The sequence below is a fragment of the Carcharodon carcharias genome, chromosome 8 (genome assembly GCF_017639515.1).
Source record: "Carcharodon carcharias isolate sCarCar2 chromosome 8, sCarCar2.pri, whole genome shotgun sequence".
In the NCBI taxonomy this organism is placed as follows: domain Eukaryota; kingdom Metazoa; phylum Chordata; class Chondrichthyes; order Lamniformes; family Lamnidae; genus Carcharodon; species Carcharodon carcharias.
This window is the reverse complement of record NC_054474.1, coordinates 49,093,106-49,106,191: the sequence shown is the minus strand read 5'-3', so window position 1 is coordinate 49,106,191 and position 13,086 is coordinate 49,093,106. Positions and strand designations below refer to the sequence as shown.

Genomic DNA, 13,086 nt, shown 5'->3' with positions numbered 1-13,086 from the left:
AAAAGCACCAGGTCGAAACTGAATAGTGTAAGAAATTTGAACTGATTACCATAACCAACTTGTACGGATTAGCACATTAGAATTAGAAAAAGCAAGACGTTAGGCAATTTCATTCTGGAAGTTGTGATTTATGCACTATATCCATGTGATCACCACAAATTATAATCACTGAAAATGGATTCTACTGTACCACTGATAAATTACCTTATTTTCATAGGAATTAACTGATGGAGTGGCAAAAATCAGGACAGTTAGAGAAGCTACATCTGAATGTCTTTGTCCACCAGGTGAGTGAATGTGTCTTTTATAACATTTATGCTTGATATTTTTCCTCAAAGTACCACCCATCCCTTTTTTATAGCTGGAATGGATTGATATTCCTTCAGATGCAGTTGTAGCAGAGCAAGGTTCCCACCTGTCTCTCAAAATTCTCCACAATCCATCATTTGCTGCGCACAGCAGGCTCCCAAGATGGTGTCTTCCAATTGGTGGAGCCTAAGCACATGAGGCTTTGGGGCAGAAACAGAGGAAGAGAAGTCCCATAACAGGCTTTCTCTGTACATTACCATTTTAGGGGTCTTCCCACTGATACCTCAGGGCAGTGGTTGGAAAATCAAAGTTAGGGCAATTTTTGGTGATGATCGTCATGGAAAATCTATCCCATATTTGTCTTATACAATTGGTTCTGTTGCATTTCAGCTTTCTGAGCACTTGTTTAAGCTGTTAGGTGTAGATTTCATCAGGCAGGCATAATAATTGTAAGAGAATTTTGTTTGGAATATAGTTATATGGTTAGGAATGTGATATTTAGAGATGGATAATCAAACAGATTTGAACAGACCCAAAAGCCCCAAGCATATCGTTAATTCATATTAGTACATGATACTTTTAAAATGAGAAATTATCCCATTAGCAATCTTTCAATTTAAGTCAGAGCTCAAAATATATTTTGGTTTCTTTAGCATATGCTTTAATTATAAGAAGTAATGCATGATGAATGTGAAATCAAAATAAGACAGAAATACAAATGAAATATGTGGAAATAAGTCATTCGTTGGGAAGAGGTCGGGTGTGGGCATGCTTCGAAAATAACTCTCCCAGGTGACATGTCAGGGGCCTGCTGTTATTTTCAAAGTGAGGGCAGGGTATGGGGGAGCCAGCAATCTGCTCACCTCCAGTTAACAGCCTGTTAAGCTCCTTGAGACGCTTGTGAATGGGTTGGGGAGGGTCAGAATGTGATTTTCAAATAGCAGATCAGCAAAACTCAATAGTCTAGTGCACATTAGTGCCCAGCTGTTGGGTATAATGCCAATACATTGTTTTTCTGCTGAACACTCATTATTTTATAGTCCTATTTTCTGTTGTCTTCAATGGGAAATAAATACATTTTTATCCTTTTACAGAAATGTAGGTTTTCTTAAATCTAAGAAATTGTATTTGCAAAAGATATTAAGATATTATTGCTATGAATTACTATGATATTTCAAGATTATTTTAAATTGAGTCTGATCGTACAGTATTAAGGAATAACATATTTTTCAAATGCCGTGATCAAATGGAAAATTGTTGGTGGATCAACTGTACTTTAACACAGATGTTTATTAATATATGTGTGTGCTTATTGTTTTCAATTATAATTGCTTGTATGCACTTAACAAGATTGAATAAATGAATGAAAAGAATAGTCCAAAGAAAAAGAATAATTTCTGAAGTATAGGGAATGCCTGCATTATCCTTTTTGTGAACTTTATGTACAAATCAAAGATGGAACCAATTGCAGTCCAGATGCTGCTTAATTGTGACATTGATGGTGATTTATTATGATAATCTGTAATGAGAATGGTATGACTTGTGTTTGAGCAAAACCAGGATTTAATTTCTAGCCATCAGCACATTTTCTGATTTTTTTTCCCCCAGCTTGGTTAATGTATGAGTGATTTCACTTTAGGCCAAGTCTGAAACCAATTGTTCAATGACTTTTAATCACATAATGAGAGCCTGAGGGTGTGTTAATAGCCTATTTGTAAAAGGGAGAATAATGGAATGGGTTTTTTCCTTTTGCTAATAAAGTTTGTTTGGTTCTTTTAAGTCATGAGAAAATTTAACACAATGCGCATACTGTGTTACATCAGTAAAAGTAGAATGAAAGGTTACAGGGTGCACTTTCTTAGAAAGGGTCTCATATCTATTAATTTTCTAGACATCAACAAGGGATTGTAATGATGTAACACTACCCAGATGGGATATTTTAAGTAAGCGGTAATACTCAGCTGGTAATAGTTTTTCCCTATCCTAGTGGCTTCAGGTCAGTCTCTACATCGTTCAAAATGCTGGTTCCCATTGAACTAATCATAACTGCTCCAGGACATGAGGGTTGTTCCTGCCCCCTAATTGACAAGCTGACTGTTGGCACTCCCTGATAGTTCATTGGTCACAAAGCAGATGACACCTCACCATAAGAATAGCTTGGGTCTCCTGCTAGTCCCATTGGGCATTCCTAGCCCACTATCATTCCACATTGCTCATTCAATTTGTGTCACAATTACAGTTCATCCCCATGTTGTCTCAAGCAGAAGCTTTACTTTCTTTATGTATTTACTGATTTCAGCAATATTTCATTCAATTGCAGTAGAAGTTGTAGGCTGTTATGTTTGGTTGGACTATTATAAATAGTAAAGTCCATCTAGTAGAAAGTTTAAACTTACAACACCACACTTAACCACTAGAAGGCATTTCCTACACATGATGATAGTAGCCATATAAAGACTAGCAATGGGAAATAGTTGCAGTCTCATTGAAGGAGGTGATGTTAGAGTGTTAGGCCAAAAGTTCTGTCGAAAGGTCATGAGGACTCGAAACGTCAACTCTTTTCTTCTCCCCCGATGCTGCCAGACCTGCTGAGTTTTTCCAGGTAATTCTGTTTTTGTTTAGGTACTGTATTCAGCCATGGATCCAACCCCGCCAACAGCCCCACCCACCCCCCACCTCCTCACTAGAATTAAGAGGGGTAATAAAGATATGCAACATGTCCACAAGTGAAATACAAGAGGGTTGGTGGTCCTTCAGGATAAGTAAGCTTCAAATCCCTATTTTGTAGTTTACCATCAAAATTAGTAAAAATCACATAAACTAAAGTTACTTGTTGATCAATCTGTTTCAATCAAGAATGGCAATAGTACTAGCAGAAAGAATGACTGTCAGATAAACAGCTAAAATTCTGATCTCTCCATTCTGAATTTATTTTATTCTCATCTAATTATGATGATAAGAAATGGAGAAAAAAGCAATTAAATGGAGCATTTTGTAACACTGTGACAAAACTAGAAATGAGAATAATCTTATTTGTTTTATTTATCCTGTTTTACAAAATTTATAGCAGGTCACTCAACAGTTTTACTTAAATAAAAACAGCAAATGCTGCAAATACTCAGCAGGTCAGGCTACGTCTATGGAAAGAGAAACAGTCGTGTTTATCATCTCATTTACATTTTTGAGCAGAACCAGTCTCTGATTTTACAAGTTACTGGAGCTGCCCAATTCATGTCAGGTTAGTGTAAGAGCTAGTGAGAAGATCATCCTTAATACCACCTGGACGTTGAACATCACCTGGTTAGGGGACAGAGGGGAAAATCTAGTGGTGGACATTGCATGCCAGTAACAATTAATTGAAGAAAAATTAGATGGTTTCTGCAACTGGCATGCTACATGCCCAACTGATAAAGATATAGAACAACCCCAATAGCTCTTAGCTAACTCTTGTATCAATTCCAGCTACCCTCACCCATCCCACCTGCCACACTCTACTACAAAGAAACTAGTTTTACATTGTCAACATTAGAACTGGTTTGCACTGCTATCAATACAAACCCTAGAGAGTTTGGTCATCCTGGCCTGGATTAAATGGAATTGCTATAGGATTTTACTACTATGAATGCTACTACCATTGCTATTCCTAAAGTTATAGCATGCACTTGTATAGTACCTTAAATGTAGTAATGAGTCACTTTACAAAGGCATGAGGAAAACCAAATGCAAAGAGGGATGATCAATGTCTTCTCTGCTGTACTTCCAGTCCTTGAGTATCTCTCTTGTTTCTTGCTGACCAAAGCTAGACACAGTGTGCAAGGTGCAATCTGACCATAGCATTGTAAACTTTAATCCCTCCCTCCTTTGACTAATATTCCACTTATTATCCATTCTCATAGTTAATCCAGAAATTTCAAAGCTTTGACTTTATGTGAACATTTATCAAAAACCCTTTGGAAATGTCAGGAAGGTATAAGAGTTCTCATAATGTTATTGGAATTTATTGTAAAATAGCGGTATCTGTTTCTATGCGTGTCTGTGTGTGCATGTGCAACTTAATTGGATTAAAGGCAGTTGGTCTGAAGGCTTTGATGTTATCATGCTAAGTTTAGAAACATAGGTGTCAAAGGAACATTTGCATTTTTAAATAAACCAGACCAGATTGATTTCAAAAGAGGGAGCGAACTGTGTCACATAGCCAGGTAAAGTTTAGAAAGAGTGTGTTTATTTTTCCCAAAGATTACTGGTAAAACTTAGTGCTATGGGAGATTTTTTATTATCAGAAAGATAAATTTCAACGGCATAGTGAAACAATGGGAATTTTCATTCAAAGGGAAGAATATGTGTAAAGGAGTGAAGGTTGTGTGTAAGGGAAGGCATTTTAAGATCTTACAAGTGTGAAAAGCCTTCAGCATCTATGCCTCAAGCTGCTGTTTTCAAAGGACTGAAGTTAAGAAAACTCCCTTTGATTTCAACTTGTTCAGGGTATCATGTTTCTTTGCCTGGGTCTTTTAAAATCTATGGGCAGAATTTTCCTGTTGGCAGTTTGGGGGTGGGGCCCGCTCGCCAGTGGGAAAATGTTGTGGGATGACATTGGGAGGAACCCCCGGAGTCATCCCGGTCCATTTAAATATTGAGGAAGGTGGACGGGCAGCGAAATCAGCTGTCCACCCGCTGACCTGTCAATTGCCAATTAAAGCCATTGACAGGATAATTAAGCTTGTTAAATGCCTTGCCCATCCAGCCTTAAGGTTGGCGGGCAGGCCAAGAGCCCCAGCGGGATGAGGTTTCATGTCCATTTTTAAAAACGTCAATAAAGTTTATGTGCTTCTTATTAACATGTCCCATCTCGTGTGACATTGTCACATGAGGGGGACATGTTAATAATTTTAATATTTTTCTATTTTTAAAGATTTTTATACTGTCAGTAATATCCCTGAGACACCACGAAAGAGCACACTTTGAAAGATGGGGAATCCCTCCATCCCCTGCACAGGAAGAACTATGCGCTTCCTGTCAGGCTGCTGGGTGGGCCTTAAGTGGCCCGCCCACTCAAAATGGCCCTGTTTCGGCAGCGGAGCTCAGCTGCCCGCCGAGCCGGTGGGGCCCGCTCAACCATCAAGGTAAAAATTCTGGCCTATGTATCTTATTGTTGCCTTAACAAAAGTGTAACTGGGAGTCAGATTGATTAGGAGATTAAGAAGTTATTATAGTCATAATTTGTAGATCTATTCATGTGCTTAAAAATCATTTTTCTTATTAATAAATGTTAATCTAGTTTTCTAAAAACCTATAAGACTTGGTGGTCTTATTACTACTGAAATCAAGGCATGCATCTTGAAATTCATACAAATTGCAAAACAAGTTGTGGCAGTTGTTTCAAGTTTCCTTTTTGGATTTGAACAACCTAGTATTTACCATCGGCTGTGCCATAACAGAAATTAAAGTGCACCAAGCGCTTACCAGAGTAAACTTGGGTAGTCGCTTCCTCAAAGAAGTTAAGGAAGTGTGCCTTGCTTTTCTGAATACCTGTTAATTAAATCGTTGCCCTATAGATGACCCTAAAGTTTACTCCTAATAATCAATTCCATTATTTTACATGGAATGGAAGTAACACTATTAAATCTATAGTTGTTGTATGCACTTTCACCAAAATTATGATGGGAATGTATTGAAAGTGCCTTGGATACTTGCTTTCTATATTGAGGGATAAAATTCCATGTGAGTTATTTCAATGGTCCAAAGAACATTCCTGAGAAGGTGGCTCTAGTTGCTTCAGAAGTAGATGCATATGGAAGAGAGCACCACAACGGCCATCACTCGGAGGACCCCTGGAAGGCACATCAGAACACCGCTTATCACTGAAATCTCCTATTTTGTTAAATAGAGTCTAATTTTACTACCACTGGCTTAACTTCTTCTCCATAATGTTCAAGTAAAGGACCAATCATTCAATCCAGTATGAATCCAGAACATGACAATACATCAGCTCTCTTTTCTCCTATATAACCATATCACTAAGTACAGTAACATCTAATTGACTAGTCAGCAGGAAACCGCTGTACTCTTTCCTGTATGATTCTAACCTTCATGAATAACAAAGCACTGCATAAGTACATATTTTCCTTTGCTTTTCTGGATGATCCTGGAGCAGGGGACAGTTTGAGGCACAATAGCCCTTGATGTGGTCAAGTCAGATCTGGTGGTAGATGATTCAACAGTAATGCATCCGTTATTCTCAAGATTAAGCAAAATACATGGTACAGCATTTTCCCCCTGTCAAGGGAGTTGTGCAGGAGCAGGTGTGAGCAGGCGGGTTCCCGATCAGCGCCCCTGTTGGGGGCGCGCTGCCATTTTACGTGGGTGGTGCTAACTGAGTTGAATTTGTGTGATTGTCATCAATTATTTTCTGTGCAAGTATTAATCGCTTGTTAAGTTAGTTTCCCCGTGCATGGTGCATGCATATTTTAAATATAAGTATTTACTTTTATGCACATTTGTATATGTTTGAAAATGAAGCAGTGAGAAATGTGTTTTAATTAATCATTATCTAGTATTTCCTTTCATACACTAAGTGTGAAATTTGATAAGGCCCCAAAATGAGGATTGCAATGTGCAATTAACCCTTGCCCATTGTGTCTGATGGAGACAGTGTGCAATCTTTGTGCTGCCTGCACATTACCATGGATGTACAGTTCGCGCTAAGTACGCTGTTGATTGATTGAAAAGGGTACAATATTGTGAGAGACCAGCACTATTTAAAACTAAACTGAACTACTGAAAGCCAACCTGCACCTTTAAAACGGATAGCATTCTGGCTGTAATAGGTGCTGGAAGTAGCTGGGAAGGGCATCTAAACAGGAAGAACACTGAACAATGGTGCAGCAGGGCAGAGAGTGTCCTCCAACCCTTGGAATGCTCATATCTGAGGCCATATGGCTGCTGGTTGGTCTGAAAACAGCGAAGATGATGGTATCTTCATTCCTAATCTTCCTTTTCATATCTCTCTTCCCCCTTCATCCCACAGTCTCTTCTGATTGACAAGATGCAAGTGGCCTAAGTATGCACCTCTTTCTTCCCACTGTCCCTTCAGCACATCACAACTCTTGTGTCTTCTCCTTTCAGCTATGCAAGAACTGTCAGTGAACTGTCTATAACCCATTATATCGTAAGAAATACTATGGGAAACTGTGGTTTTAATGACTTATTTACTTCATATCAAGAAAACTTGAAAGCATATTTTCACCATAATTAAAGAGTACACATGATTCAACAAAGTTACATTTTAAATTCTTGTTACTATTCAGCGACAGGGTTGCTTGTTGCTATTCCTTCTCAAGAGTTGAATATGTAAGGCCAACATGCAGTCTAACAATAAGGTTCCTGTTACTGTGATTTTTTTTAAGCAAATCATATAATAAAACACTCAACAACTTGGCTTTAAAATTTAATTTGCACTGTGTCATAATATGACCAGATAATGAGATCAAGATTACCAGAGCTTCCAGCTAAGGAATAATTTTGCTTCCAAGAGACATATAAAAATAATGTCTGCAGACATTGGAGCTATATTGGGTTTGGTATCTATTGTGATTTATGTTTCTTTTATTAATACCATCCTCTGAGAATGCTAAATATTTGACTTCAGCTGAAGTCAGTACTTTATCTTATGAAATTACCTGGTTCTACCTTGGTAGATCAGAATATATTCCTATGCTTTCATCTCAAGGAGACCAGTTTTGTAATGTAGCTATTAGATACTTACTTGATATAATTTCGTCTCTTGTTTTGGTTAAAATTGCTTTGCATTTATGGATTTTAATTTTGTTTGGAAGCTTTTTCATAAAGGAGGAGGTTTCTTTTATGTTAGATTTTTAGAAGTCTTGATATGTTTATGATTATTGGTATTTTGATTCATTGGTGTTTTGATTGTGTTTCTAAACACAAATATGGTTGTGTATATAATGTCCTGGAGGCCTGCACTGCCTCCAGGCGGGGGGACGTGTTGAACAGAGCTACATGCATCTGAAAGTTTCCACATTTAAGATAAAATTCTTTACTTAAAATATGTGCTATTAAATGTATTTTAACATTGATGGTCAATTGGCACACGTCAAGGAAAGTAAGCAGTAAAATGCAAGTGCCTTGATCTGCTCAGTTTTTGTTTTATGCCTTTGGATGAAATCATCTAAAAAGCCTATGTTTAATATGGACAAAATGGTTATTATGAATTGGAGCCAAGCACTTGTAAAAGATTAAAATCAAGCAAATATATAAAAAACAAACAGTTAATTAATTAAACGGAGAGCTGACAGATTTGTCAATTACTTCAGAAAAGTGTTTTTCAGTTCATTTGCATTCTTCAATGTCATTTGGCAATAATTGATACTAGGAACATAAGAATAGGAGTAAGCCACTCAGCCTTTCAAGGTTCTTCCATAATTGAACTGCACCCCAACTTTATTCATACACCTTTTTAAATGAAAAATAGGAACTACAGGTCAAGCATCCTTTATCCGTAAATCCGAAAACTGAACACCTCCAAAAGCCGCACTTTCTTTGAACCTCATTGACCTTAAGCACGGGAAGTCTCGTTGTTTGTCTACACTGTTCACTTTGTGATTTTTGTGGTGAACGTGTCAAAAAGAAACTTTTTCAGGTATCCTGTATTTATTATGAAATGATACGTCTAACTTTTCTAGCCATTTTATTTACTTTATACTATCGCTAGCCTTGGCTTAGGCTATTGTAATTTAAGTTTATATGCAGTAGCCAAAAAACAAAATGATCTGAAATCCAAAATGCAATCGGCCCCGAGGATTTTGGATAAAGGGTACTCGAACTACACTGTTCATATCCATTTAACCTATCAAAATTTCATAGGAATTTTTGGGGCAGGTGAGCTTCTGCCTGAGAAACTTCAATGTAAGGCACAATGCAGAACATAAAAATATTCAATTAATTCTTTATGATCGTAATGTCCCTCAGCCAAACACTGATAAATAAACAGTGCGAGAATGTATAGACATATTGTAAAATCCACTATATATGTTCTGTTTTCTACAATATAGTGTAAAATCCACTATATACATTCTATTTTCTATAATATATTGTAAAATGCACTATATACATTCTATTTTCTACAATGTATTGCTTCTTGCAGATTTTGATGACTCTTCTGATGAATTCTTTGCTAAGAAATGAAAGTGTTGTTTGAATTTTGCACTTGTAGACTCAGAATACAAGGTTAATGGTAAATTTGTTTAGCAACATGACAATTAAAAAAAGACTTGCATATATACAGCATCTTTCATGACCTCAGGCAGCCCCAAAGCATTTAAAGCCAATGATTTTATTGTTTGAAGTCACTGTTGTAATATAGGAAATGGACTGATACAGGTTTTATGGGTAGAATTTATATAATTTTTGACAGCAAATTGTCAGTGTTTGCCATCATCATCCCCCTGAATCTGACTGCAGCTTTTGGATTTAGTGCAAGTGCAGATGAAGGGGAATTCTGAAGTTGTGATCTGTCAGTTACTGTTGCAACACACTGTCTCTGCTGTGGACACACCCAGAGCCAGCAATCAGTGAATTCAATTGATCTGGCAAGAACTTCCCCTTTCCACTCTCAAGTCACTATTAGAGACCCATAAAAAGTTAAACCTTGTTCAGTAAAGATTTAACTGGGCGTTTAATGAACAACCAATGTGGTGCTCAATAAATGCAGAATGTTGTTAAATGTCTTCATGATGATGAATTACTAGAGTTCTTAAACTAGATTTTTAAAATAATTTTTAAAAGTTTTTTCATGATATTTCAACTTCAACTTTTCAACCAAGTGTATGTCTCAATCTATGGTGAGGGGGCTTTTATGGAGCCCACAAAAGTGGGAGACGCGGCATGCAGGGTGAGATAATTAGGCAGAATACGAAATCTTGATTTCCCGACAGTAGGGTGAGATGCAGAGATAAAGTCAGCAGAGTATTTGCGGTGTGTCGAACCTCACACCATCCTCTGGCAAGTTCCTACTTGTATTGCATGGCATGAATACTCATTAGCATAAAACTTTTTTAAAATTACCCACCCTGCCTTCAAGATAAAGCCTTGAGAAGGAGAATCTTGTGGTCCCTGGTTCACATTTATTTAAAGATGGTGTGCACCAGTTGGCTTTGTGCAATTATGTGTGAGGTCAGCAGTTTTCCTTTTTTAACTCCACAGCACAAAGGAGGGGAGCAGGAGAACAATAGCTTGCGTGGAGTCTTGGGACTGGCAAGAGTGAGCCGGCTGTGAGAAGGAGGTGTGGAGTGGGGTCAGGGTCATGGAGGAGCAAAGTGGGAAGAGCCTGGTGTTTTGGGTGCGGTGGTGGGGATCATGAGAACAGTCAACCAAGGTAAGAAAATGAGGGGCCTCAAGGGCAATGTCGGTCCTGTCCAAAATGTATGTCCATCTCATGGTGTTGGCTGGCAGAGTCATTACAGGACTTTGAGCTCATCTACACCATTTTAGTTATCCCTGTTGAGAATGATCTCCAACAATGTCCTTTGTAATACAGAGGGCTAGCTAAGCCTGCAATTTTAGCCGTAGCCAACAGAGTGGCGAGTACAACACTGGATACTAACATGAACATTCTATAAAAAAAGTGAACAAAAAAACACAACATTGCCTCTTCCACAGTAAAGGAAATGTCCCTAACTCCCATGTAACTATCAATGTGTGCCAACTATGAGGTATGCCGGTACATTTAGCTCTCTGGCTAAGCTCATATCAACAAATAACAATGACGCAAAAATGAATAAAATGAAACCAATATAACATGAAATATTTATTAGTGTAATTTAATTTTGAAAAACACCCATGCCCCCTTTGTGGTCTCAGGTCTTATGTTAATGGCAATGGAGTTGGGCAGGGATGTTGTGGTCATGATGTTGAACCTCCCTGCCCACCTGTAGTGGCAGCATTGTCAGCTAATGACAGGATTCACAACTGAGAAACATCCCCCGCCAAGTGATCACATGTTTCACATGCAGACCTCCAGCAACTTCAATTTTGATTAGAATCTCGTGGGAATCAGCAAAAATGAAGAGAGTGGAAGTGGTGCACATTTCTGCTTATGCTATTGGGAATGGCACACTGTTGACAAAATCCCCCCTGAACCCCCCATATTTCACTCTGTGTAAAATTGTTTTAAAAATGATTTCATTATTCGTGCTTTTCATTTCCTGATTGGCTGTCTGCAATTTTTTAAAAATATGATTGGCTGTTTGAACAGCTTGATGATGTCACTGCAGCTCAACACAGGAAATCCCTGGCCAGGATTTTCCTGTTGGCGAGTGGCAGGCAGGGCCTGCTCGCCAACGTGTAAAATGATGCGCGGTGATGTCGGACGGAACTCCCGATGTCACCGCGCCCCATTTAAATTTTTAGGTTGGCGGGGGCTCAGCAAAATCAGCCGTGCGCCTGCCAACCTGTTAATGGCCAATTGAGGCCATTGATAGAGTCATTGGGCAGGATGAGGTTTCATGTAGGGTTTAAAAAATTTTAAATGTTTTAAAAGTTATGGACATGTCCCAACTCATGTGACAGTGTGGCAGGGAATTTTTTTTCTATTTTAAATATTTTTTCATGTACAGCCGAGCTCCCTGAGGCAGCACTTGCTTCAGGGAGATGAGTGCGCTCTTTCATGCGCGTGCGCGAAAGAGCACATTCTTGGCTGATGGATTCCACCCACCACCACCCCCCTCCGACCCCAACCTGCATTGGAAGCACATAGTGCTTCCGTGCGGACGTCACGCTGGGCGGGCCTTAACTGGCCTGTAAAATGGGGGCACGCCCCCAATTGGGGGCGCCAATCAGAGGCGCGCCTCCACATGCCCGGTCTTCAACTTCCTCCCCAACGGGGGGAAAATTCTGCCCCCTGACTACAGAATGCTATAATCCATTGCATGGGAACACAGTGATCACAAGGTCTCTGCACAAGTCTTTCTTCAAAGTCAGTGCCAGGAGCATTTATTTACTCCTGACCACAAAATCCAGGTGAATAAATAAGAGCCATTTAAAAAGCAGGAAAAATGTAGAAAAAAATGGCAGGTGACATTTTGTTATGATGTTCGTGGGATAAATAAATCGGCATAGTTGCAAAACATTGTTTGACATTATTTGTGGAAAATTTTGGTTTCCTTTACAATATACATTTTTAAAATTCATTCACAGGAAGGCCAGCACTTATTGCACACCCTTAATTGTCCTTGAAAATGTTGGTAAACCACTGTCTAGGTACTAAGAATGTCACGGTGAGTGATGTTTACAGATGAATTAAGCTATGTGGTGGAGAACCTGAATGAACATCTGGAGAACAGGAGAAAAGCACTGGAAACACGGATAGGCCAATGACCCAATATGTGGATTGTCGGTTTGAGCCTAGGAAAGAGGATCAGAGTGGAGGTGTAAAGATTATGGATGAAGACTTGAAGTGAATAGCTTCATGTACCTGATGTCAGTGGTGGCAGAAAATGGAAGTATGGAAATGGAAATTAAGCAACAGGTTAGGACTTGTTGGAGTAATTGGAAGAAGTGCAGTGTAGTGTTTTGTGAGAGAAAAATATTGCTGAAACTGAAAGGAAGAATCTACGGGACTGTTGTGAGACCGGCCTTGTTATATCGTGCAGAAACTTGGACAACATCAAGAAGAGAGGAGGAATGACTGGATACTAATAAGATGTGGATGCTGAGATGGATGTGTGGGGTGACAAATAAAGACAAGGTCAGGAACCAGTACAT

The 13,086-nt window shown here is 38.7% G+C and overlaps 1 protein-coding gene across 4 annotated transcripts in view; it reads left to right on the top strand.

The window, feature by feature from the left end:
* Positions 1-13,086, top strand: part of LOC121280769 (collagen alpha-1(XXIII) chain-like) — a 275,471-nt gene that overhangs the window by 11,541 nt on the left and 250,844 nt on the right. For all 4 annotated transcript variants that reach the window (XM_041192944.1, XM_041192942.1, XM_041192945.1 and 1 more), the window contains exon 2: positions 218-287. In XM_041192944.1, coding sequence (XP_041048878.1) covers positions 218-287 — 70 coding nt within the window. The remainder of the gene's footprint in view (positions 1-217; positions 288-13,086) is intronic.